Genomic DNA, 23,200 nt, shown 5'->3' with positions numbered 1-23,200 from the left:
ACAATCGCCTCAGCTCAGAACCACACACAGCATGCAAAGCACTAAAGATTTTTCCTCCAGCCAGGCATGGTGGCTAACAACTATGTAATCCCATCGGCTTGGGAGGCTGAGGCAGGAAGATCACAAGTTCAAAGCCAGCCTCAGCAACTTAACAAGACCCTAAATCAAAATAAAAAATAAAAAAAGTACTGGGGATGTAGCTCAGAAGTGCAGTACAAAAAAAAAAAAAAAAAAAATTGTTTTTTTCCATACAACATAACAATTTCAACCCAACTAGAAGGGGCCACTCACTGACACACAATTTGCATGACAATACCACATTCCAGAAACAAGTGCTTTTTTACCAAGCACATTAATATAGCAGTAGGCATAACATGGGCTCTAAAAATTGAATGAGAACAGCTAAGTACTGAAACACAAATGTAGTCAATTTAAAACATGTATGCTGCCAGGCATGGTGGCGCGCACACCTGTAATCCCAGCAACTCAGGAGGCTGAGGCAGGAGGATCACAAGTTCAAGGCTAGCCTCAGCAACTTGATGAGACCCTGTCTCAAAATAAAAAATACAAAGGTCTGGAAACATGGCTCAGTGGTTAAGTGCCCCTGATCAATCCCCAGTACCAAATAAATGAATAAACACATGTATGCTGAAGAAAACTCTATGATATGTAGTAAACGGGTCGGGCAACTCCGCTATGTGACTTTGGTGAGAAGAGTTGTAACTTGGGTATTTCTAAAACACAACATATTCAATTAATTCCTAAAATTGAAATAAACTAAATTTGTACTAACAATAAAACCACATATGTCCACATCACAAGTAATAACCGAGTCAGTGCTACTTTTTACTCACCAAAAACTTGCTGATCCTTAAACCCAGTTCCTTCAGTGGTGAAGCTACATCTTTATTAGCTTTCACTTTTTCCGCTGAACTTGGACTATGAAAAGAATAGAACATTTCCTCATTCTCAATAACCCTTTAGGGGTTTAAAATAAAATTTCTTAGATATTTTTACTAAAGGCTTTTTTCCTGCCATTTAGGTCTCTATAAATACACACACACGTTCTCCACTATAGACTTTAAGACACAAAACTCGTTATACCTCAGTAATAAAAAATAAGTTATGTCTGTTTTAAATTATAAGGATATTACCTATAAATCTGCTAGGTTAAATTCTTTCTCATCCATAGAAATACCCTAAAAGATAAATACTACTACCCCATTTTACAAATGGAATTATCAACACTTAGAAAGAGGAAATAACTTACCAAAAATCTACAGCTAATAAAAATTTGAGATGAAATGTAAAACAAGGTCTGTTAGTGTACACACATGTATTATCAAAGTCTGTGGTGTACGCCTGGAATCCCAGCAACTCAGGAGGCTGAGACAGGAGGATCACAAGTTCAAAGAGCCTCAGCAAAAATAAGGAGCAAAGCAACTCAGAGAGATCCTGTCTCTAAATAAAACACAAAACAGAGCTGGGGATGTGGCTCAGTGGTAGAGCGTCCCTGTGTTCAATCCCCAGTACTATAAAAAAAGAAAGAGTCTTTCCACTGAGAAGGCCTAGAAGTTGTGACACCCCAGTAAGAGCAAACACAGTCAGAACCCAGATCTTGGTTTCTAATACCATTCTTCCATAAAAGGAACCAGGACTCCTTGGAGAATTATTGATTCTAGAGCTGAGGCAGGAAAAATATGAGACTGAAGCATTTTTTAGGGCTCTAAAGTAAGGAAGTATTCAAAAAACAGACATCAATTTGAAAGAACTCCCAAAGTCTAACAAAGGAACAAAGTATTAACAAAAATAGAGGGGGCTGGGGGAATATGCCTAGCATTCACAAGGCCCTGAGTTCAATCCCAAGTACCACCCCCCCAAACCATAAAAAATGGTACAAAATACATATACATGAGTTCTTATTGATATAAATGAGTAATTAAACAGGTGAAGGAGTAGGGGCAAAATCTTCCTTAAAGGAGACTTCAAAATAGCACACACAGATGCTGCCTCCTCAAGAGGTGAGTTTTAATTCCACCACCCCATATGAACAGTGGACTGTTCCAGTAACCCATTTCCAAAAAAAAAAAAAAAAGAGTAGGGAAAGTGAACAAAGTAACTACAGAGGAAAACCCTACAAATAACTGTGTGAACCAGGTAAACACTAGTAATGTTTTTTTAATATTCATTTTTTAGTTGTAGTTGGACACAATACCTTCATTTTTTTATTTTTATGTGGTGCTGAGGATTGAACCCAACCCCACAATCCCAGACCCCACTACTACTAATTTTGAGGAACATGCCCTCTGATATAAGAATGGTATTTCAGCTGGGCACAGTGTCACATGCCTATAATCCCAAGCAGCATGGAAGGCTGAGGCAGGAGGATCACAAGTTCAAAACCAGCCTCAGAAACTTAGCAAGGCCCTAAGCAACTCAGTAAGACCCTGTCTCTAAAATAAAAATATTTTTAAAAAGGGCTGCAGGGGCTGGGGTTGTGGCTCAGCAGTAGAAAGCTCACCTAGCACGTGTGAGGACCTCGGTTTGATCCTCAGCACCACATTTAAAAAATAAATAAAATAAAGGTATTGTGTCCAATTATGATAACAACAACAAAAAAAAGGGGCTGGGGATGTGGCTCAATGGTTAAGCTCCCCTGGGTTCAATCCCCAAGACCAAAAAAAAAAAAAGGTACTTCACCTCTGTATATTCTTCCCAAAACTCACACCTAAAGTCTAATGAGAAAAACATTAGACAAATCCAAATTAAGAGCATGAAAATTAAGAAAAAACTGAGATGTTGTCACAGCTAAGTGGACATTTAGGAGACATAACTAACTGCAATACAGTACTCCTGGATTGGATTCTGTAAGAGAGGGAATTAAAGAAAAAACTAATTCCAAAAGTCTATAGTTAAAAAAAAAAAAAAAAATCTACAGGACTTCAAATTCCACATTACTGCAAAGGGCATTTTTCTCTTTAGAAAATAAAAGCAGAAAACAGTGATAGAGGGGCCAGGGTTGTAGCTCAGTGGTAGAATGCTTGTCTAGCATGCGTGAGGCACTGGGTTCGATCCTCAGCACCGCATAAACATTAACAAATAAAATAAAGGCATGCTGTCCATCTACAACTACATTATTAAAAAAAAAAAAAAAAAGAAAACAGTGATAGAGCATGTAAGTAGTAGGTGCAAGGCACTGGGTATGAACCCCAGCATATTAAAAAAAAAAAAAAAAATCAAAGAATGAAAAGCTATAATGTCCTTTCTATGACCTGAAACACAATGTTGTTGGATTTTTTAAAAAAGATTCTCACATTTCATAGAAAATCCACAACATAAAGTTAGTGTGGGGTTGTGGCTCAGTGGTAGAACACTGGCCTAGCATGTGTGGGGCACTGGGTTCGATTCTCAGCACTGCATATAAATAAATGATAAAATTAAGGTCCATCAACAACTGAAAAATATATTAAAAAAAAATAATAACAGTATACTGGTAAACAAAAGTTCTGAAAGAGGCAACATGGAATAATAATTAAAAACACAGACACTGGAGTAAGACTGCCAGGTTTGAATCCTGGTACCACCACTTACTAGCTGTGTGACCTTGTGTAAATTACTTAACCTCTTTGTGCCTCACTTTCCCCACCTGTAAAATGGAAACAATGATAATAAGAGTATCTAAGGGTGATAAAGTATTGATTATATTTTTTTTAAAGTTCATATGTTTTAAATATTTAATGAAATATTTACAGGTAAAACAGTATCTAGGAAGTATTTCAAAATAATTAAGGAGGAAGAACTCATTGCTAAACAACAACAAAAAGTTCATCATTAACCTGAGAGAAAAAAGATGATAAAGACAATAAATTCAAGGGGCTGTGGCTCAATGGTAGCTCACTTGCCTGGCATGTGTGAGGCACTGGGTTCGGTTCTCTGCATCGCATATAAATAAATAAAATAAAATAAAGGTCTATCAACAACTAAGATAATGTTTTTAAAAATTTTTTAAAAAAAGTATGTAATAAATTCAACAGATGTTCAGCAGTAGAAGGTGCCGAATTGCACTCGACTAAAACACTCAGGGGTCACTCCAGGGGAGCTGGGCTCCGTGAAATAACCACACAAGAGATAGAAATACCTTTTCCTTTGGGGGTGCTACGATGGCTCCTCTGACCTTAAGGGTCCACAGAAAGGGGGGGAGAGGGAGGGAGGGGGAGGGAGAGGGACAGAGCACATATCTAACCCTTTTATTGAGAAGAAGCCATTCAAATGAGGAAAGGGGTCAGGTTTCAAGGGGCTGAGTCAGCTGTCAGCAGATTGACTGACATCTGGGAAGGCCACACACAGGGCAGAATAAGACAAGGGGACACACAAAAGGTGTTTCCACAGAACATTCTATCCCAAACAGGGCAAGGGGTAATATTACAAAGGAACAGGTGAAGGTAGCTCCACCCATGGGGATGTAGGAAGGCACACCCATCCACAAAGACACATTTGCTTGACCCTAAAGATACGGTTACCTAGGCAAACAGATCACAAGGTGACCGACAATGCCACACCAATCCGAAGGGGAGACAAATGCTGGTCACATACTATGTCGGCCTCCCACAAGAAGGGAAATGAGGATGACGGGACTCTGATGTACAACAGCATAAGACGTACAGTAGGAATTATGATAAATGAATCTCTATTGCTTCTTTGTGGGGGTTGCTATAGATCAAACCCAGGGCCTTAAAGATGCTAAGCAAGGGGCTGTGGTTGTGGCTCAGTGGTAGAGCGCTTGCCTAGCATGTGTGAGACACAGAGTTCAATTCTCAGCACCATAAAAATAAATAAAGATCCATTGACAACTAAAAAATATTTTAAAAGATTCTCACATTTCACAGAAAATCCACAACATAAAGGATAGCTAAGCAAGCCCTCTACCACTGAGTTTCATTTCCAGCCCCCCATTCTTATCTAACATATTTTATTATTACTGTTATTATTATTTATTATTACACCTGTAATCCCAGCAGCTCCAGAGTCTGAGGCAGGAGGATGGTGAGCTCAAGACTGAGCAACTTGTCAAGTCCCTATCTCTAAATAAAATATAAAAAAGGCTTGGGGGGCTGGGGATGTGGCTCAAACGGTAGCACACTCGCCTGGCATGTGTGCGGCACCAGGTTCGATCCTCAGCACCACATACAAATAAAGATGTTGAGGGCTGGGGATATAGCTCAATGGGCTAGGGACGTGGCTCAAGCGGTAGCGCACTCGCCTGGCATATATTCGGCCCGGGTTCGATCCTCAGCACCACATACAAACAAAGATGTTATGTCCGCCGAAAACTAAAAAAATAAATATTAAAATTCTCTCTCTCTCTCTCCATCTCTAAAAAGATGTTGAATCTGCCAAAAGCTGAAAAATAAATTTTTTTAAAAAAATTCTCTCTCTCTCTAAAAAAAGGGGGAGGGGGCTGGGGATGTGGCTCAATGGTTTAAGCACTTCTGAATTCGATATCAGTATCAAAAAAAAAAAAAAAAAGAATAAACTATCTCATCCAGGTGTGGTGGTGCAGGTCTGCAATCACAACTACTTGGGATGCTCAAGGAGGAAGATTACAAGTTCAAGACCAGCCTAGGTAACTTTGCAAGACCCTGTCTTAAGACTAAAATTAAAAAGGGCTGGGGATGGATGCAGTCTGGTGGTAGAGTACATGCCTAGCATACATGACACCCTGTTCAATCCCCAGTACCACAAAACACATTATTTCAAAGGGTCATTATGAGGATTAATTAATGATAAAACAAATACTTAAAAAAACAATTGGTTATGCTAAGCAAAATAGGTCAATACCAAAGAACCAAAGGTTTGACTGTTTTTTCTGCTATGTGGATGCTAATTCACAATAAAGGGGGAGAAGAGAGGTACTCTGGATTAGACAGAGGGGAGGAGTGAAGGAAGCAGAGGATGGATGGAGGTATAGAAATGATAGAATGAATGAATCAGACATTATAACCCTATCTGCATATGTGACTATATGATCTACATCATGTACAACCAGAAGAATGATAAGTTATACTCCATTTACGTATAATGTGTCGAAATGCATTCTTAAACTGGTATACAGTAAACCCTACAGAAGTGTCAGTTGATATCACTGTTCACTGCTCTGTGCCATTAGCTAGTGCTTCACACAAACATGGCAAGCTATAAATAAATATTAAGAATAGCAACTGAATACTTAATGGATCCACAACCTCAGACACAGGTTAGATAAGTGGATTGTACAATATTACATTTCTGGAATAAATTTCCCTTTCTTTCACTATAAAAAAAAGGTACCATATTCTTTCTAATTGATAACTAAACTATATTCTCTCTGATCTACCTAACCCAGCAATATAATAAAGGAATCTGTAAGAATGGTTTCGTCTATGCCAGTTTCCTCAGAGAAATTACAAGACTCATGGAATCACCATACCTTGGAGGTTTGTAGTAAGAAAGCCCTTCTAACAACCGCTGCCAATGTTTATTCAATTCTGCTTCAATCTGATTCTGGAAAAGAACAAGGCAATTATACAAATGCAACTTTAATCAGATTCCAGGATCACACTGAGAAATACATATTCCATTGAGCCTCTTTAAAATGCATTTTCCTCCACATTTAAAATCATTCTGAACACAGAATTCTGTAACCACCTTTTCTTTAGCTAAACACTGTAGTATAATGATTTGCCCTTACTAGGAAATTTCTGATAAACATATTTTGTAGTGGTTGCACAATAATTCATCAAGTGGCTAGACTGTAATTTATTTACCATTTCATCTAATGTTAGATACGCTTAAGTTAACCATAATTTTTTTAAACAATTTTTGTGTTAATTTTATTGAGATACAATTAACATACAGTAAGATTTGACAGTTTTTTTTGTGTGTGTATATGGTGCTGAGGATTGAACCCAGAGATCTTGTGCATGTAAGACAATCACTCTACCAAGTGAGCTATATATCCCCAGCCCAACCACAATTTTTTTTTAATATTTATTTTTTAGTTGTAGGTGAACACAATAATTTCATTTTTATGTGGTTTATATTATATTATAATTTATTTATATCATATGGAGACACAGTGCTCGCCTACCACATTTGAAGTCCTGGATTCGATTCTCAGCACCACATAAAAATGAAATAAAGATATTGTGTCCACCTACAACCAAAAAATAAATATTTAAAAATACATATATAAATAAAGAGCCAGGCACAGTGGTATGTGCCTGCAACCACACTGACACAGGAGGCTGAGGCAGGAAGATGCAAGTTCAAAGTCAGCCTGAGCAACTTATCAAGACCTGGTCTCAAAACAGAAAATAAAAAAGAATGGGGATGTAGCTCCATAGTAGAGCATTCCTGGGTTCATTCCCCAGGATCACCAGAGAGAGGTGATGAATGGATAAGATAATGAAGCGCAAAAAGCTTTGTGCACACAGCCTTTCAAGGATTTCCTTCTCTGAAGACTCACCCTAAAAGGAGAATTATCAGTTAAAGGCTCTAAAATGGGTATTCACATTATTATGTTAATTATAACAACATCATCTTAACACCCTATCTTCACAGGGTCCACTACCCAAGGATCAACATGAATAACTCCCTTTATTGATCATATACTTGGCAATGTCCTAGAAACCACAGCCTCTCTGACCTAAAGGAAGAAGACAGAAGGAAAATGAAGAAAAGGTAAGGAGAGTATGAAACAGAAAAGCCTGAGAATCCATCTTAGCCTGAGGCAGGAGAAAGGTATTTGAACCCCTCCGCTCCACAGCTAATGAATCAGCACTGGTATCTTTTCAGAAAAGGAATCAATGAAGTACAAAGAAAGGCAGACTTAGAAAACTTCAATAACCAAGACACATTCCCATATCTGCAAATAGATGCTGAAAATGTACAATATTTATAAAGTTTAGGAATAAGAAAATGTGTTTACTTCCCACTTTAAAGGCAGTTTTTTTAAAAACATTTATTTTTTAGAAGTAGTTGGAAACTGAACCTTTATTTTATTTATTTTTATGTGGTGCTGAGGCTCGAACCCAGGGTCTCACACATGCTAAAGGAGCGCTCAACTGCTGAGCCACAACCCCAGCCCAGCAGTTTTATTTTTGTAACATTAGATACACAAAAAACTCTGAAGCTGCTCAAGAACATTACCACTTACCAGTTCTCTCAGAGCTGACCTTCCAAGTAGAATTGTCCACAGTTCTCTACTGCTCCTGAAAAATGAGAAAGCAGAGGTAGGTTTGCCCTTCTAGATTATATAAATTTGACTAAGCTACCTCATAGCCATTTGACTATATGCTACCAGGAATGGAACCCAAGGGCATTCTACCACTGACTTACATTCCCAATGCTTTTTTTTTTTAACTTTGTTTTGTTTATTTATTTTTTTTATGTGGTACTGAGGATCAAACCCAGTGCCCCACACATGTGAGGCAAATATTCTACCACTGAACCACAACTCCAGCCCTCCCCAGTGCTTTTTCCTGTTTATTTTGAAACAGGGTCTTTCCAAGTTGCCTTGAACTCAGGATCCTCCTGCCTCAGCCTCCTGAGCAGCTATAATCATAGTAAGTATCTCTACATCCACCTATGTCTAGTCTTTAAAAGCAAACAAACAAACCCACACACAAGAGACAATCTGTTAAAGTTTTGGAAAGTAATCCTGTGCATGATCTTAGAAATACGATCCTCAAATAAAAATTAAGAAACAGTTACCACATTTCAACACCATTAGAGCTGCAGGTATAGTTTGTTGGTAAAGAGATTGCCAAACAGGCTTGAGGCCCTGAGTTTAATCCCCAGTACTGCAAACAAAAACAGAAAGAGATAGAAAACAGATGCAGGCAGGCACAGCACAACACCCCTATAATCTCAGTGACCTGGGAAGCTGAAGCAAGAGGATCACAAGTCTGAAACCTGCCTAGGCAACTCAGCAAGACCCAGTCACAAAATAAAATAAAAAGGGTTGGGGACATATCTCAGTGGCAGAGCTCTTCCCTAAAATAAAGAGACTCTGGATTCAACTTCAAATACTGCATTAAACAAACAACAACAACAACAAAAAGAATGAAAAAGCTGGCATTAATTGTAAGATATGTCATCATTTATGGTTCACTAAGAAAGCAACGTTTCCAATAAACTATGACAACTCATTAATAATACAACATAAATGGATTACAGAGGCACTAAAATTATGAAAAGTTTATACCTTAGAATTAATGAAATATAGTAATTAATAAATTACAGTATATCCTCCATACCAAGACAATTTAAATTTAAAACTTCTATCTTGGAGTTAGGGGTGCAGCTCAGTGCTAGAGCACATGCTTAGCATGCAAAAGGCCCAGGTTCAATCTTCAGCAACAAAAAAATTTCTCTGCCCTTCTCACTACAATGTAGTAACCAATATGGAAGAAGAATCTAGAAAAGAACCACGTATATTTTATATTGTAACCTCCAGAAAAATTTCTAATGATACAATGCAATATAATTCACTTTCTCAGTGAAGTCTAATAGTCATTACAACCGTCCTACATTCATTCATTAATGAATTCCTACCAAATGCCAGAACCAGAGGTACTTACAAGATAAACCACACCAGGTGTGGTGACACACACCTATAATCCCAGAGGCTTGAGAGGCTGAGGGAGGAGGATAGCAAATTTCAAAGTCAGCCTCAGCAATTTAGCAAGTCCCTAAGCAACTTAATAAAACCCTGTCTCAAAAAATAAAAAAGGATGGGGATGTGGCTCAGAGATTAAGCTCTCCTGCGTTTAATCCCTGATACCAAACATGCACACACACATACACCCCATCACCAGTGTTTCTTCAAATAAGTTACAATCCCCAGAGTGTGCTCACCTCAAGCTCCTGCCCTCATCAATACCTTTAGAATTTCACAAAAATTGGTCTTAGGGCTTAAGTCTAGAATTAAATATCCAAATGTAACCAATAAGAAATGCTCTCAAGGGCTGGGGTTGTGGCTCAGTGGTACAGCACTCGCCTAGATCAGTTGAGGCACCGAGTTCGATCCTCAGCACCACAAAAAAATAAATAAATAAAAATTAGGGCACTGTGTCCATCTACAACTAAAAAAATAAAATAAACAAAAAAAGAGGGGCTGGGGTTGTGGCAAATTTGTGGTAGAGCACTTGCCTAGCATTCTAGCACGCATGAGGCACTGGGTTTGGTCCCCAGCACCACGTAAACAAATAAACAAAATAAACATATTGTGCCCATCTACAACTAAAAAAAATATTAAATATTAAAAAAAAAAAGAAACACTCTCAAGAGGGGATGGTGTCATGGTTCAGTGGTAGTGCGCTTGCACTTGTGAGACACTGGCATTGACCATCAGCACCATAAATAAATAAATAAATAAATAAATAAATAAATAAATAAATAAATAAATAAAGGTTATTTTGAAAAAATGCTCTCAAGGGGCTGGGATGTGGCTCAAGCGGTAGCACACTCGTCTGGCATGCATGCGGCCCGGGTTCGATCCTCAGCACCACATACAAAGAAAGCTGTTGTGTCCGCCGAAAACTTTAAAAAAAAAAAAAAAGAAAAAATGCTCTCAAGAAAGAATTATAAGCAGCACAGGGGTTATATTTTGTGAGATCCCAAATCAGCACTTAGAATAGTAACCTGAAACAAACACCACTTAGAAAGTTTATCTGCAAAATAAAGATGAAAGGCCCTAACAAAATATACTATACCACAAAATAAATTAATTTAATTAAACATTTAACAAAGAGAAGGCAAGCTCTGCTAACTATGAAGATATACTGAAAACTGTTTTCCCATTAACACTGTAATACAAAGTCCTAGGTCCATCTAAAAATTGTCCTTCAGAATTTCCCCCATCAAAAGAGGCTTAAGCACAACTAAAATTATAAATCTCTTTCCTAATGGCTAATACTTCTGAGAAAACAACTTAGATTCTGTTAAATCTATAGCCACCAACTTCCCCAACAGCACACTGGAATCACTAATCATCTTTTCTGATAACATTGTTCAAAAGTAATTAGGAGATTAGATTCATTTAATGAAACAAATGTGTCCCTTTACGCTGAGGGTAAAAAGGTGTAATTCAAGCCTTAAGTAATTTAAAACAAAGAGGCAAGCTCACCATTTAAGAAATTCACAGTAAAATTTTAAAAGTAAGTCTTTTATAAAGGTATAATTATCCTAACTTGTGTGATATATTTTAATTAACAAAAATAAAGCAAGAGGGGCTGGGAATGTGGCTCAAGCGGTAGTTCGCTTGCCTGGCATGCGTGCAGCCCGGGTTCGATCCTCAGCACCACATACCAACAAAGATGTTGTGTCCGCCGAGAACTAGAAAATAAATATTAAAAAAAAAAAATCTCTCTCTCTCTCTCTTCTCTCACTCTCTCTTTAAAAAAATTAATAAATAAAGCAAGAGCGTTATTTTAACTGACATAGTGTACTTGCCTAGAATGTGTAAGGCCTTGGGGTTCAATTCCCAGAACAAAAAAAAAAAAAAGAAAAGAAATGCCGGACAAGGTGGCACATGCCTGTAATCCTAGAGGCTCGGGAGGCTGAGGCGGGAGGATCCTGGATTCAAAGTCAGCCTCAGCAACTAAGCAAGGGCCTAAGCAACTCAGTGAGACTCTGTGTCTAAGTAAAATATAAAAATGGGCTGGAGATGTGGCTCAGTGGTTAAGCTTCTCTGGTTTAGATCCCCGGTACCAAAAAAAGAAAATGGCATGTATGGACTAGGGTCGTGGCTCAGCGGTAGAGCACTTGCCTGGTATGCTTGAGGCACTGAGTTCGATCCTCAGCACCACATAAATATAAAATGGAGATATTGTATCCACTTAAAACTAAAAACTAAATATTAAAAAAGAAAATGGCATGTATTTTTTTTCCTTTATGTTTTCCTTTCTGGTTTGCACAAAACTAATCAGATATCTGTTATTACAAAAAATTCACAGCCAATAATGGAGGCAAAAGTATATACAAATTTATGGGAAGAAATATTTCACTAATTGAAGGCTTTTGTATACCTAGGCTAATTTACTTTCTTAATCATCTTCTAATTTCAAAAAGCTTAGGTAGTAGTGTACTTGAACTCATCTGCATTTCCTTTCAAAACAGATCCCCATAGCTAGCTAATAGCGATTCCCACAGAAACTAAGAAGACCAATACCTGCATTCAAAGACCAACCAAGATCCATAATTCCTTGTTTTCTCATATCCAAGCTGTTGCCATTTGTCACATCAATATTTGCATTTTTTTCCTTTTTCTTTCTTCATACTAGGGACTGAACCCAGGAGCACTCCACCACTGAGCTATACCCCCAGCCCTTTTATTTTTATTCTGAGACAAGGTATCAATAAGTTACTCAGGTAGGCCTCCTTGTGATCCTCCTGCCTCAGCCTTCTGAGTAATTAAGATTACAGGGGTGCACCATTGCACCCTGCATATTTGTACTTTTTTTTTTTTTAAGTACAGTATGTTAAAACAATGTTTCTCAAAAATGCAATTGGAGCCAGGCACAGTGGCACACACCTATAATCCCAGCGGCTCAGGAGGTTGAAGCAGGATCTTGAGTTCAAACCCAGCCTCAGCAAAAGCGAGTACTAAGCAACTCAGTGAAACCCTGTCTTTAAATAAAATACAAAATAGGGCTTGGGGTGTGGCTCAGTGAGTGAGTGCCCCTGAGCTCAATCCCTGGTACCCCCTCCCAAAAAAGCAATTGGCCTTCAGACCACTTACAGCAAAATCACCTGGGAAGGACACAGCAACCCTACAGAATCTTGGTCATCATCCCATGCTATTCTTTTGGAGGCTACACATGGAAAATCTACATTGTAAACTAAACACCCCAGATGAATTCCTTAAATACTACTACACTAGAGCATCACTGTGCCTCAGGGGAGCAGGTAAAAGCACTGGTTGGTAGAAGTCTAATCTGTCATTTATGTTTAATATATTGGCACTCCTCCAACCCGCCACCCCAAATAAGATTCTGCTGCTAAATAAGATTGGAGATCAGTGCCCAGAATAACACAACACCTTTTATATTCACTACTCAAAAAAATAAGATAAGAGCTAGAGATGTAACTCAGTGGCAGAGTGCTTGCCAAGCAAGTGCGAGGCCCTGGATTCAAGCCCCAGTACCCATAAAGAGTTAAACGTCCACCCCCTTCTGTTTAGCTGGACATGGTGGTGCAAACCTGTAACCCTAGCTACTTGGGAGGCTGAAGCAGAAGGATTGCAAGTTTCAGTCCAGTCTTGGCAACTTAGTGACACCCTGTCTCAAAATTTAAAAAGGGTTGGGGACTAGCTCAGTAGTAGAGTACCTCTGAATTAAATTTCAGTAGCCACGCCCCCAACAAAGTGACAAGAGGCAGTGGAATCAAAGAGAAAATGATTGTTTATCAAGAAAGGAATCCTTGTGGAAGTAAGAGTTAATGGTTCTTCAACTGCTACACATTTACTGGCCCTGGAATAACAAGAATACAAAGAAATCTAAAACTTTCATAAGCTCATATACTCATAAGCTTAACACTGCAAAAGACAAACACATTAAATGCTCTTTGCATAAAGCACAAAAAGAAAAGTACTTAAGGGAATGATACTAATAATTAGAAACTCAAAAGGAACATAATCATATAGAACAGTGTCAGAGAAGAGAGATCACTAGGAACTGTTCTAGGGATGGAGGAAAGACCTCAACTCAAACTGGGACATGAAGGTTTGAGTCATGTGATTCTCAAAAAATACAACAGATGCTGGACATACAGGGGCAGGCCAGTAATCTCCGTGTCTCAGGAGCCAGAGGCAGAGTTATGAAAACTAAATGGGGAGGGGGTGGGGCAGCTGGGGATGTAGCTCAGTAATAGAGAGCTTGCCTAGCACTTGTGAAGCTCTGGGTTCAATCCCCAGTACCATAAAAAATAAAATAAAATAAACACTAAAACAACATAACAGATACAGCTGGAACTATGACGTTCAATCTAAAGTCTCAGGGAAACATTTTCTAAATACATTTTAAAGAAACTAAATAAGTGCTAGAGTGTTGCTCATTTATTTGCACAATAAATAAATAAAACTGAGATAAGTATTTGGGGAAGAAACTAAAACACAAAAATTGAACTGCCTCAAAGTTAAAGTTTTAAAAAAATATATTGACTTCCAGTCCAAAATTCTAGCAAACTTGGAAGTCCATTTCTGAAAGAGATGGAATAAAGGATACTGGACATTATCTTCCTTACACAGATCGATTTGATTGTAAACTTTTAGTGAAAGCTACTGGGAGGTCAGGAGTAATAGTTTCTACAATTTAGACCTTTTGGAGAAAACTGAGCTACTCTAATGAGACAGTTCTTTTGAGAAACTCGGTTGTATTCCACATGGAAATAATAAATAAAAGCAGCCACTGCCCATCTAACTCCACAGATGGGATACACCTCTCTTGTGTAAAGTGAGATTCAAGATTAGCAGAAAGAGCTTTTCAAACTGCAGTCCTGTGTATACTTTTATGTGGGGCGCCATTCTCACACGTGATCGGGTGCCTCCCGTTGAGGGTCTGAGGCACTTTGGCAAATGTCGAAGTTTTTCCCGTCCCTCTCCTGATGAGAGAGCCCATCCGTGTGGGGGTGTGCCTGACCACTGACCCCGGGGACCCAATCGCTGACCCTGACCTTGGAGTGCAGCCCCCCCTCAACCTTCATTGGATGGAATTCTCCCCTGAATCTCTGGTTCCCTAATAAAAGGCTACTCCCCGGCGTGCTCGCTCTCTCTCTCCTGCTAGCCCTGAGTAATCCTTGCTGCCCTGCTGGGCGGCTAGAGGAGCGAACCAGAGAGGGGAGCAGGGGAGCCGTCTCGGACCTAGCAATAGAATTAAGGTAATTGAGTCTGTGTGTTTTTATTTCGATCTCGTCTAACTAACTTTATGCCTAGAACCTCATTAATGAAACCACTGCGCAGGCCGCGTGGTAGACTTTTAAGCATACCTACACCACTCAAGACTTCTACAAAGATATTAACTGAAGAACACAAGCAAACACAAAAATGTCAATATTTAAACTGACAACCTCAAACGACATTCCCCAAACTCTTGAGTAAAAGTATTCTTCCATTTTGACTATTGCCAAGTCATTTTCACACACACAATGACTTTGCTACAAGAACAACATACTTCATAGTCACCTCAAATACTCCCCTGAAAAGGATTCACATTTGGAGAAACAGGAGCTCAAAAGGATAATGTGACCTGTCTGAAGTCAACTGCAAATCAGGAGGCACCAGGAATAGAATGAAAATTTTCTTAGTCCAGACCTCTAGGCATTTCAAACAGAATGGCTGCTCAGTATAATCCCAACTGCTATGAACAAGCCCCCCAGTGCTAAAAGAAAAATCACTCTAATACAAATCATGAGCAGAGAATTGCCTAGAAATCCAAGTGTCAAAGTCTATCTTGAGGATGTTTGGTAGGTTCCTCAGCACAACAATGCTGGCAAATCAAAACTTTTCTTCCCCTGTTTTCTCATTAAAAGAACATGCCTTATCCTAGAGTAGCTAAACTTTGTGCAGGCTCCACAATGACAATGAAGCAGACCTAGAAAAGGAAGGCACAGAAGACCAGGCGGCCAATCAATATAACGACTGTCAGGAAAGAGCAGGAGGGAAATCCAAACTGGTCCTCACAAGGATCATACCTCGCCCAGGGGAAACTCCAAAGAAAATCTCACTTCCAGCTGGGTGAGAAGGGAAGACAGTGATGTTGGAGAATACTGGCAATGTGTGTAATAAATATTTACGTGTTCTTCTGGGTGTTTAGGATACAGTGGTGAACGAGACAAAAAAAGTAGGGAAAACTGCGGGCACAGGCAACAAGAAGTGACAGGGAGGAGGGTGATGGGGAGAATGAAGACACTTCTCCAAGCAGTAACGTGGACGCTGTGATCTGGTGTTGTGGTCTGGTTACAGCTTTGGAGTCGGAGAGCCTCCAATTTTATCACGGCACTATTTATGAATTGGACTTCTGAGTCATCCGCATAATATACAGCGCCTCTCCGGGCTGTGGGAATTGGATGAGATGACGCCGACAAAGCCCTTCGCCATGGGATGGCGCTAGTAAGCATCTTCCAGGGAGTGCTGTCTTTCCAGCAATTCATCTTCTCTCCCCTAAAGCCTAACACAGTGCCTGGAATCTCTCAGCTGATGGGGGCCTGTCGGCTAACTGAACCAATGCATGAAAAAAATGAACAGAAGCGCGGAGAAAGAGAGCCCTCGGGGGAGAACCTGGGGCGCGGGCAAGGCCTACCCGGTGCCGGGGCAGGACGCGGGGAGGCTGCAGCCGGGACGGGTGGCGGACCCTCCAGGCGACCGCGAAGCGCTCCGTCGCGCCTCGAGGGAGCTTCACCGCCGGACGAGGAAGCGTGGGTGGGGCGCCACGAGACGCGCCGGTGGGGAGAAGGGAGGAAGCAAAAGGGACCCGGGTGAGCAGACGGAGGCCCGGCGCCGAGCGAAGGGGGCAGCAGCTGGCCCGTTCTTTCACAAGTGCCCTCCGGTCCCCGCGCGCGGGGACCGTTTGGACGTAACCGCCTCCCGTCTCAGCGCCTGTCCACCCGGCCCGGGCTCGTCCCGCCGCCACCACCTCATCCCGCTCCCAACTCCCGCCCCGCTCCCGTTCAGCTTCCACCCGGAGCCTCACAGCCTCCCCCGCCGACTTGGCCCGCTCCGCACCTCACACACGGTCCATCGGCGGCGGCCGCCATCTTCGCGCGCGCGCGCCCAGCCCCGCCCCCAGACGCCGCTCCCACGTGACTGCTCGCCCCGGGACCGGGCCCGTAGGCGGGATCTTTAGTCACGTGACGGCGGGGCGGGGCCAAGATGGCGATGCCCAGGGACCTGAGGAACCCGTGGTGGGGGCGGTGGAGCCCTTAAAGAGAGCCGAAGAGCGGCGACGTCTGCACCATAGGTTGGAGGCAGTGAAGGGTCATCGGGCGCTAGCTTCTAGCCGCAGACTACTGCTGGTGGAGCTCCCTCCTCAAAGCTGGAGAAGATTGTTGGCAGAGCGAAACTGCTGCCCTCTTCGTGGCTGGGTGAGGGGCCCAGAGGCCAAGGCATCCCTACTCACCCCGACTTCCCCAGAGTCCTAGGCGTGTAGACATGACCCGAAAGTGCCCTCCGGCAGCCCCGGAGTCCGGGGCTCCCCTGAGCGGTACAGTGCTGGCAGAGGCGGCAGTGGTGTTCGCAGTAGTGGTGAGCATCCACGCGACCGTCTGGGACCGATACTCGTGGTGCGCAGTAGCCCTCGCAGTGCAGGCCTTCTACGTCCAATACAAGTGGGACCGGCTGCTACAGCAAGGAAATGCCGTCTTCCAGTTCCGAATGTCTGCAAACAGTGGCCTACTGCCCGCCTCCATGGTCATGCCTCTGCTGGGACTGGTCATGAAGGAGCGCTGCCAGGCTTCTGGGAACCCGCACTTCGAGCGCTTCGGCATTGTGGTGGCAGCCACTGGCATGGCAGTGGCCCTCTTCTCCTCAGTGTTGGCTCTGGGCATCACTCGCCCGGTCCCCACCAACACTTGTGCCATCTCGGGTTTGGCAGGAGGCGTCATCATTTATATCATGAAGCACTCACTTAGCGTGGGCGAGGTGATCGAAGTCCTAGAAGTGCTGCTGATCTTTGTTTATCTCAACATGATCCTGCTGTATCTGATGCCCCGCTGCTTCACTCCTGGGGAGGCACTGCTGGTACTGGGTGGCATCAGCTTTGTCCTCAACCAGCTCATCAAGCGTTCTCTGACTGTTGTAGAAAGCCAGGGGGACCCAGTGGACTTCTTCCTGCTGGTGGTTGTGGTAGGGATGGTGCTCATGGGCATCTTCTTCAGCACTCTCTTTGTCTTCATGGATTCAGGCACTTGGGCTTCCTCCATCTTCTTCCACCTCATGACTTGTGTGCTGGGACTTGGGGTAGTCCTACCCTGGCTGCACTGGCTCATCCATAGGAACCCACTGCTTTGGCTTCTTCAATTCCTCTTCCAGACAGAAACCCGCATCTACCTCCTAGTCTATTGGTCCCTGCTGGCCACCTTGGCCTGCCTGGTGGTGCTCTACCAGAATGCCAAGCGATCATCTTCTGAGTCCAAGAAACACCAGGCCCCCACCATTACCCGAAAATATTTCCACTTCATTGTGGTAGCCACTTACATCCCAGGAATCATCTTTGACCGGCCACTGTTGTACGTGGCTGCCACTGTATGTCTGGCAGTCTTCATCTTCTTAGAGTATGTGCGCTACTTCCGCATCAAGCCCTTGGGTCACACTCTGCGGGGTCTCCTGTCCCTCTTCCTGGATGAAAGAGACAGTGGACCGCTCATCCTGACACACATCTACCTGCTTCTGGGCATGTCTCTTCCCATTTGGCTGATCCCCAGACCTTGCACACAGAAGGGTAGCTTGGGGGGAGCGAGGGCCCTAGTCCCCTATGCAGGTGTCCTGGCTGTGGGTGTGGGTGATACCGTGGCCTCCATCTTTGGCAGCACCATGGGGGAGATCCATTGGCCTGGAACCAAGAAGACTTTTGAGGGGACCATGACATCTATATTTGCACAGATCATTTCAGTAGCTCTGATCTTAATTTTTGACAGTGGAGTGGACCTAAACTATAGTTATGTTTGGATTTTGGGATCCATCAGCATGGTATCCCTCTTAGAAGCATATACTACACAGATAGACAATCTCCTTTTGCCTCTCTACCTCCTGATATTGCTAATGGCCTAGTGTTACACAGTAGCAGTGATGGAGGGAACAGAGACATGAGGATAATGAATGGTCCCCATAGCAGTTAGCCACTTGGGCATGAAGACCCAAGGGTAAAAAGCAGATTTGGTTTTTCAGTTAATCAGACTTAAAATAAAAAATAAAAAATAAAAACCTCTCCTGATTTTAGTTTTGCCAATATTTAAAAAAGAAAAATGTCTTACAGTACAACAATTCAGAGAACTTGAGATGTAGAGCCCCCTTTGTTTTTGTGGTGTGGGGGGGCCAGAATGGACACTGAGGCATTAGAGCATAATGATTAAAGCTTCAGGTTCTAGGGTTAGTCTGATCAGAACTCTTGGCTGCATGACCTGTTAACTGTATGGCCTTAGGTGAGTCATTTAACCAGTCTGAACCTAAGTGGATGTTAAGAGGATCCAATTTGAGATAATGTACATGAAATATCCAGCTGACGGCCCACCCAGGACTAGCAATCAGTAAGGGAAAATGTCTTGGGCTGGGGCTGTGGCTCAGTGGTGGAGTGTTTACCTAACATGTGTGAGGCACTGGGTTTGATTATCAGCACCGCATATAAATAAATTAATAAAATAAAGGTCTATCAACAACTGAAAATTAAAAAAAAAAAAAAAGGGAAGATATCCTTATTACCCAAGACCAGTCTTCAGTTCATTGAAAAGCCAGGTGAGGGGGGAAAAAAAAAAAAAGGCCAGGCGAGATAAGAGGTTTTACAAGTTGTACTTGGAAACCAGAGTGACCTTTGCTCTCCTGACTTCACTTGGAGGAGAACCCAAGAGAGAAAGAGCTAAATGCATATGTTTTCTCCTACTTAGGCTAGGAAGAGCTAAAGGGAGAAATGGGTCAGCTTCTGGGTCACTTGGAAGGGCTGGAGGGAAAGGATCAGATCCTGGACTCAAGTCCTATTCCAACCAGCCTCGCTCCAAACTCTCCGTAGCTGGGCAGTGCTATAGAGAAGGATTGGTCAGAATTTCTGACTCCTTGTCCTAGGGTCCCTCCTGAAACCCTTTCACATTCCAGTGAAAGGGTCACATTTCCAAACCTGTGTTTGTCTCTAATGGTATATGAATCTAGGAGAGATTCACAGGGGCTGGGGAGTTTTCTGAGAGTTAAATGGGTCTGCTGGGGGTGCATACTCCAGTCAGGTCCCAAACTCCAGACCACATGCCACAGGGGTAACAGCCTAGCCAGTAGCAAGAAGTCAGCAGGCGTTCACTGAATGGAAAGATAGCACAGCAGGATTCCTAGGCTGGGTAACCCAGCCCAGCAAGAAGAGTAAGAACTTAGGCCTACCACGGCCAGAAGCCAGGCATGAACTTCAGAGCTGGAACTCTTCTGCTTAGGAATTACTGCCAAGTCATTTCCCTCAGAGAGGAGTACTAAAACATTCTCCTGGATCTCAGCAAACTTAACAAACTCATTCCTTCTCCCAGGCTCCCTTCTGTGTTGGCAAATGTGGGTGAGAGAGCATCAACTTCACTAACCAGCTCCCTAAGTGGCCTTGGGAAAGAGCTCTCCTCTGGGCCTTACAGTAGGGGAAGAACTAAGCCAAGGTTATAGATGTGGCTGCCAAAGCTAGACAAGTGATGCCCAGAATGAAGACAGAGAACTATGGTGGGCCTTTCTCAAGGAGGCTGCTCTAGCTTGTAGTGACTTTGCTAGAGTGTGGGCCCGGTGTTATCAATCGCTCACTCATTGAATGAAGTTAATGAAACCTGGATTATTATGTGGAATTTCCCAATTTTAAAAAGTTATATTTTCTGGTGCTGTGGATGAAACTGGGGTCCTGCACATACTAGGCAAGTGCTGTACCACTGAACTACATCCTCAGCTCAAAAGTCTGATTTTAAATGCTGAGGCTCAGACGAAACACATCTGCAGTCTGTAATCAGCCAATGATTTCCATTTTGCAACCTCTGGACCAGACCTCCACTAAGCAGGTTTTTGGATTTAGAAGTTGTTTCAGAAATTCTGGGTGTCTTCCAAGCATGCCAAAGCAGGAGGGGCCACTGGAGGCCTGGTCTGGCCTCCTTGTTGTCCAGGTAGGGAAATGTCCCTGAGAGAGGAAGGGCCTGGCTTGAGACCAGAGACTGGTAATGGATTCCTGGTCCTGGGCTTTTTTTCCCCTCTCCAGCAGAGGATTAGACAGCACAAAGAACAGGAGCCCAATTTCTGTATATCAGAGACAAATCCTCTGAAAGGGACATGAGGAAGAGTACTGCATTTACAATAGCCTTAAAAAAAAAAAAACTTGGGAATTAACCTAACAAAAGAGGAGAAAGACCTCTACAATAAAAACTACAGAACACTAATGAAATTAAAGAAGTCCTTAGAAGATGGAAAGCTCTACCTTGTTCTTGGATAGGTAATATTAATATTTTCAAAATGACCATACTACCAAAAGTACTATACAGATTTAATGCAATTCCAATCAAAATCCCAATGACATTCCTCATAGAAATAGAAAAAGCAGTCATGAAATTCATCTGGAAAAATAAGAGACCCAGAATAGTTAAAGCAATCCTTAGCAAGAAGAGTGAAGCAGGTGGCATCACTGTACCAGACCTTAAACTATACTCCAAAGCAATAGTAACAAAAACAGCATGGTATTGGCACCAAAATAGACTGGTAGACCAATGGTACAGAATAGAGGACACAGAGACTAACCCACATAATTACAGTTATATTAGACGAAGATACCAAAAAACATATATTGGAGAAAAGATAGCTCTTAAACAAATGGTGCTGGGAGAACTGGAAATCCTTATGCAACAAAATGAGATTAAACCCCTATCTCTCACCATGCACAAAACTCAACTCAAAAGTGGATCAAGGACCTAGTAATTAAACTAGAGACCCTAATAGAAGAAAAAGTAGGCCTAAATCTCCATCATATCAGATTAGGCCCCTGCTTCCTTAATAAGTCTCCTATAGTGCAGGAATTAAAATCAAGAATTAATAAATGGGATGGATTCAAACTAAAAAGCTTCCAGCAAAAGGAACAATCAGTGAGGTGAATACAGAGTCCACAGCTTGGGAGCAAATTTTTACCACTTGTACATCAGATAGAGCACTAATCTCTAGTGTATATAAACAACTCAAAAAGTTAAACTCAAAAAAAAAAAAATCCTAATCAATAAATGGGCCAAGGACCTGAACAGACACTTCTCAGAAGGTGATATACAATCAATCAACAAATATATGAAAAAATGTTCAACATTTCTAGCAATTAGAGAAATGCAAATCAAAACTGCACTAAGATTTCACCTCACTCCAGTCAAAATGGCAGATATTAAGAATACAAACAACAATAAGTATTGGCAAAGATGTGGGGGAAAAGGCACACTCATACATTGCTGGTGGGACTGCAAGTTGGTGCAGCTAATCTGGAAAGCAGTGTGGAGTTTCCTTGGAAAACTGGGAATGGAACCACCTTCTGACCCATCTGTCCCACTCTTTGGTCTATACATAAAGGACTTAAAAACATAATACTATATGGACACAGCCACATCAATGTTTATTACAGCACAACTCACAATAGCTAAACTGTGGAACCAACCTAGATGCCCTTCAGTAGATGAATGGATAAAGAAATTGTGGTATACATGCACAATGGAATATTACTCAGCAATAAAAGAGAATAAAATCATGGCATTTGCAGGTAAATGGACGGAGTTGGAGAATATAATGCTAAGTAAAGTTAGCCAATCCAAAAAAAAAAAAAAGCTGAATGTTTTCTCTGATATAAGGAGGCTGATTCATAATGGGATAGGGAGGGGAACATGGGAGGATTAGACAAACTCTAGATAGGGCAAAGGGGAGGGAGGAGAAGGGAGGGGGCAAGGAGTGTCAAAAAGATGGTGGAATGAGATGGACATCATTACCTTAAGTACATGTATGAAGACACGAATGGTGTGAATATACTTTGTATACAACCAGAGATCTGAAAAATTGTACTCTATATGTGTAATGTGAATTGTAATGCATTCTGCTGTCATATATAATAAATTGGAACAAAAAAAAATAAAATAAATGAACAGTCCACAATAAGAAAGAAAGCATGATGCTTTAAAATGCAAAAAAAAAAAAGAACAGGAGCCCAGTTCAGGACCAGGGTGACACAGCTGAACAATTGAGCAACTGTGTGACTTAGCAGGTAGGTCACTTGCCTTTTCTTTGGCTCGGCTCCTTCACTTATAAACACAGATCATCATAACACCTTCCTCTCTGTGTGAGGAGTCGTGTAAAACAAAGCGCAAAGTGTGCAGGGCGGCATGCGGCCAACGCCCACTAAGTGTTTGAGTGAAGTCACGCACACTGCGTAGCAGGGCTTGGGGACCGGAATGGTTTTCGGCAGGAGTCTCATCTGGAAAGCAAGAATGC

The 23,200-nt window shown here is 41.8% G+C and overlaps 2 protein-coding genes across 4 annotated transcripts in view; one reads left to right on the top strand and one right to left on the bottom strand.

Moving 5' to 3' along the window:
* The window catches only part of Nup188 (nucleoporin 188), a 56,036-nt gene extending 39,217 nt beyond the window's left edge, over positions 1-16,819 (bottom strand). For 2 of the 3 annotated variants that reach the window (XM_026386246.2, XM_026386247.2), the window contains exons 1-5: positions 16,760-16,817; positions 16,338-16,430; positions 8,195-8,249; positions 6,467-6,540; positions 855-939 (exon numbers count right to left, since the gene is read on the bottom strand). In XM_026386246.2, coding sequence (XP_026242031.1) covers positions 855-939; positions 6,467-6,540; positions 8,195-8,249; positions 16,338-16,430; positions 16,760-16,791 — 339 coding nt within the window. In that variant the 5' untranslated portion in view covers positions 16,792-16,817. Of the gene's footprint in view, positions 1-854; positions 940-6,466; positions 6,541-8,194; positions 8,250-16,337; positions 16,431-16,759 lie in introns of all 3 variants that reach the window. The other variant, XM_026386248.2, reaches the window with a different exon arrangement.
* Positions 16,820-16,905: 86 nt separating this feature from the next.
* Dolk (dolichol kinase) lies at positions 16,906-22,560 on the top strand. The gene has a single exon (XM_026386251.2). It carries the CDS (start codon positions 17,186-17,188, stop codon positions 18,800-18,802), a length of 1,617 nt encoding a protein of 538 aa, XP_026242036.2. The 5' UTR covers positions 16,906-17,185; the 3' UTR covers positions 18,803-22,560.
* The last annotated feature ends 640 nt before the right edge of the window (positions 22,561-23,200 follow it).

Source organism: Urocitellus parryii, chromosome 4 (genome assembly GCF_045843805.1).
Source record: "Urocitellus parryii isolate mUroPar1 chromosome 4, mUroPar1.hap1, whole genome shotgun sequence".
In the NCBI taxonomy this organism is placed as follows: domain Eukaryota; kingdom Metazoa; phylum Chordata; class Mammalia; order Rodentia; family Sciuridae; genus Urocitellus; species Urocitellus parryii.
The sequence above is the reverse complement of the archived record's forward strand: the minus strand, read 5'-3'. Positions and strand labels throughout refer to the sequence as shown.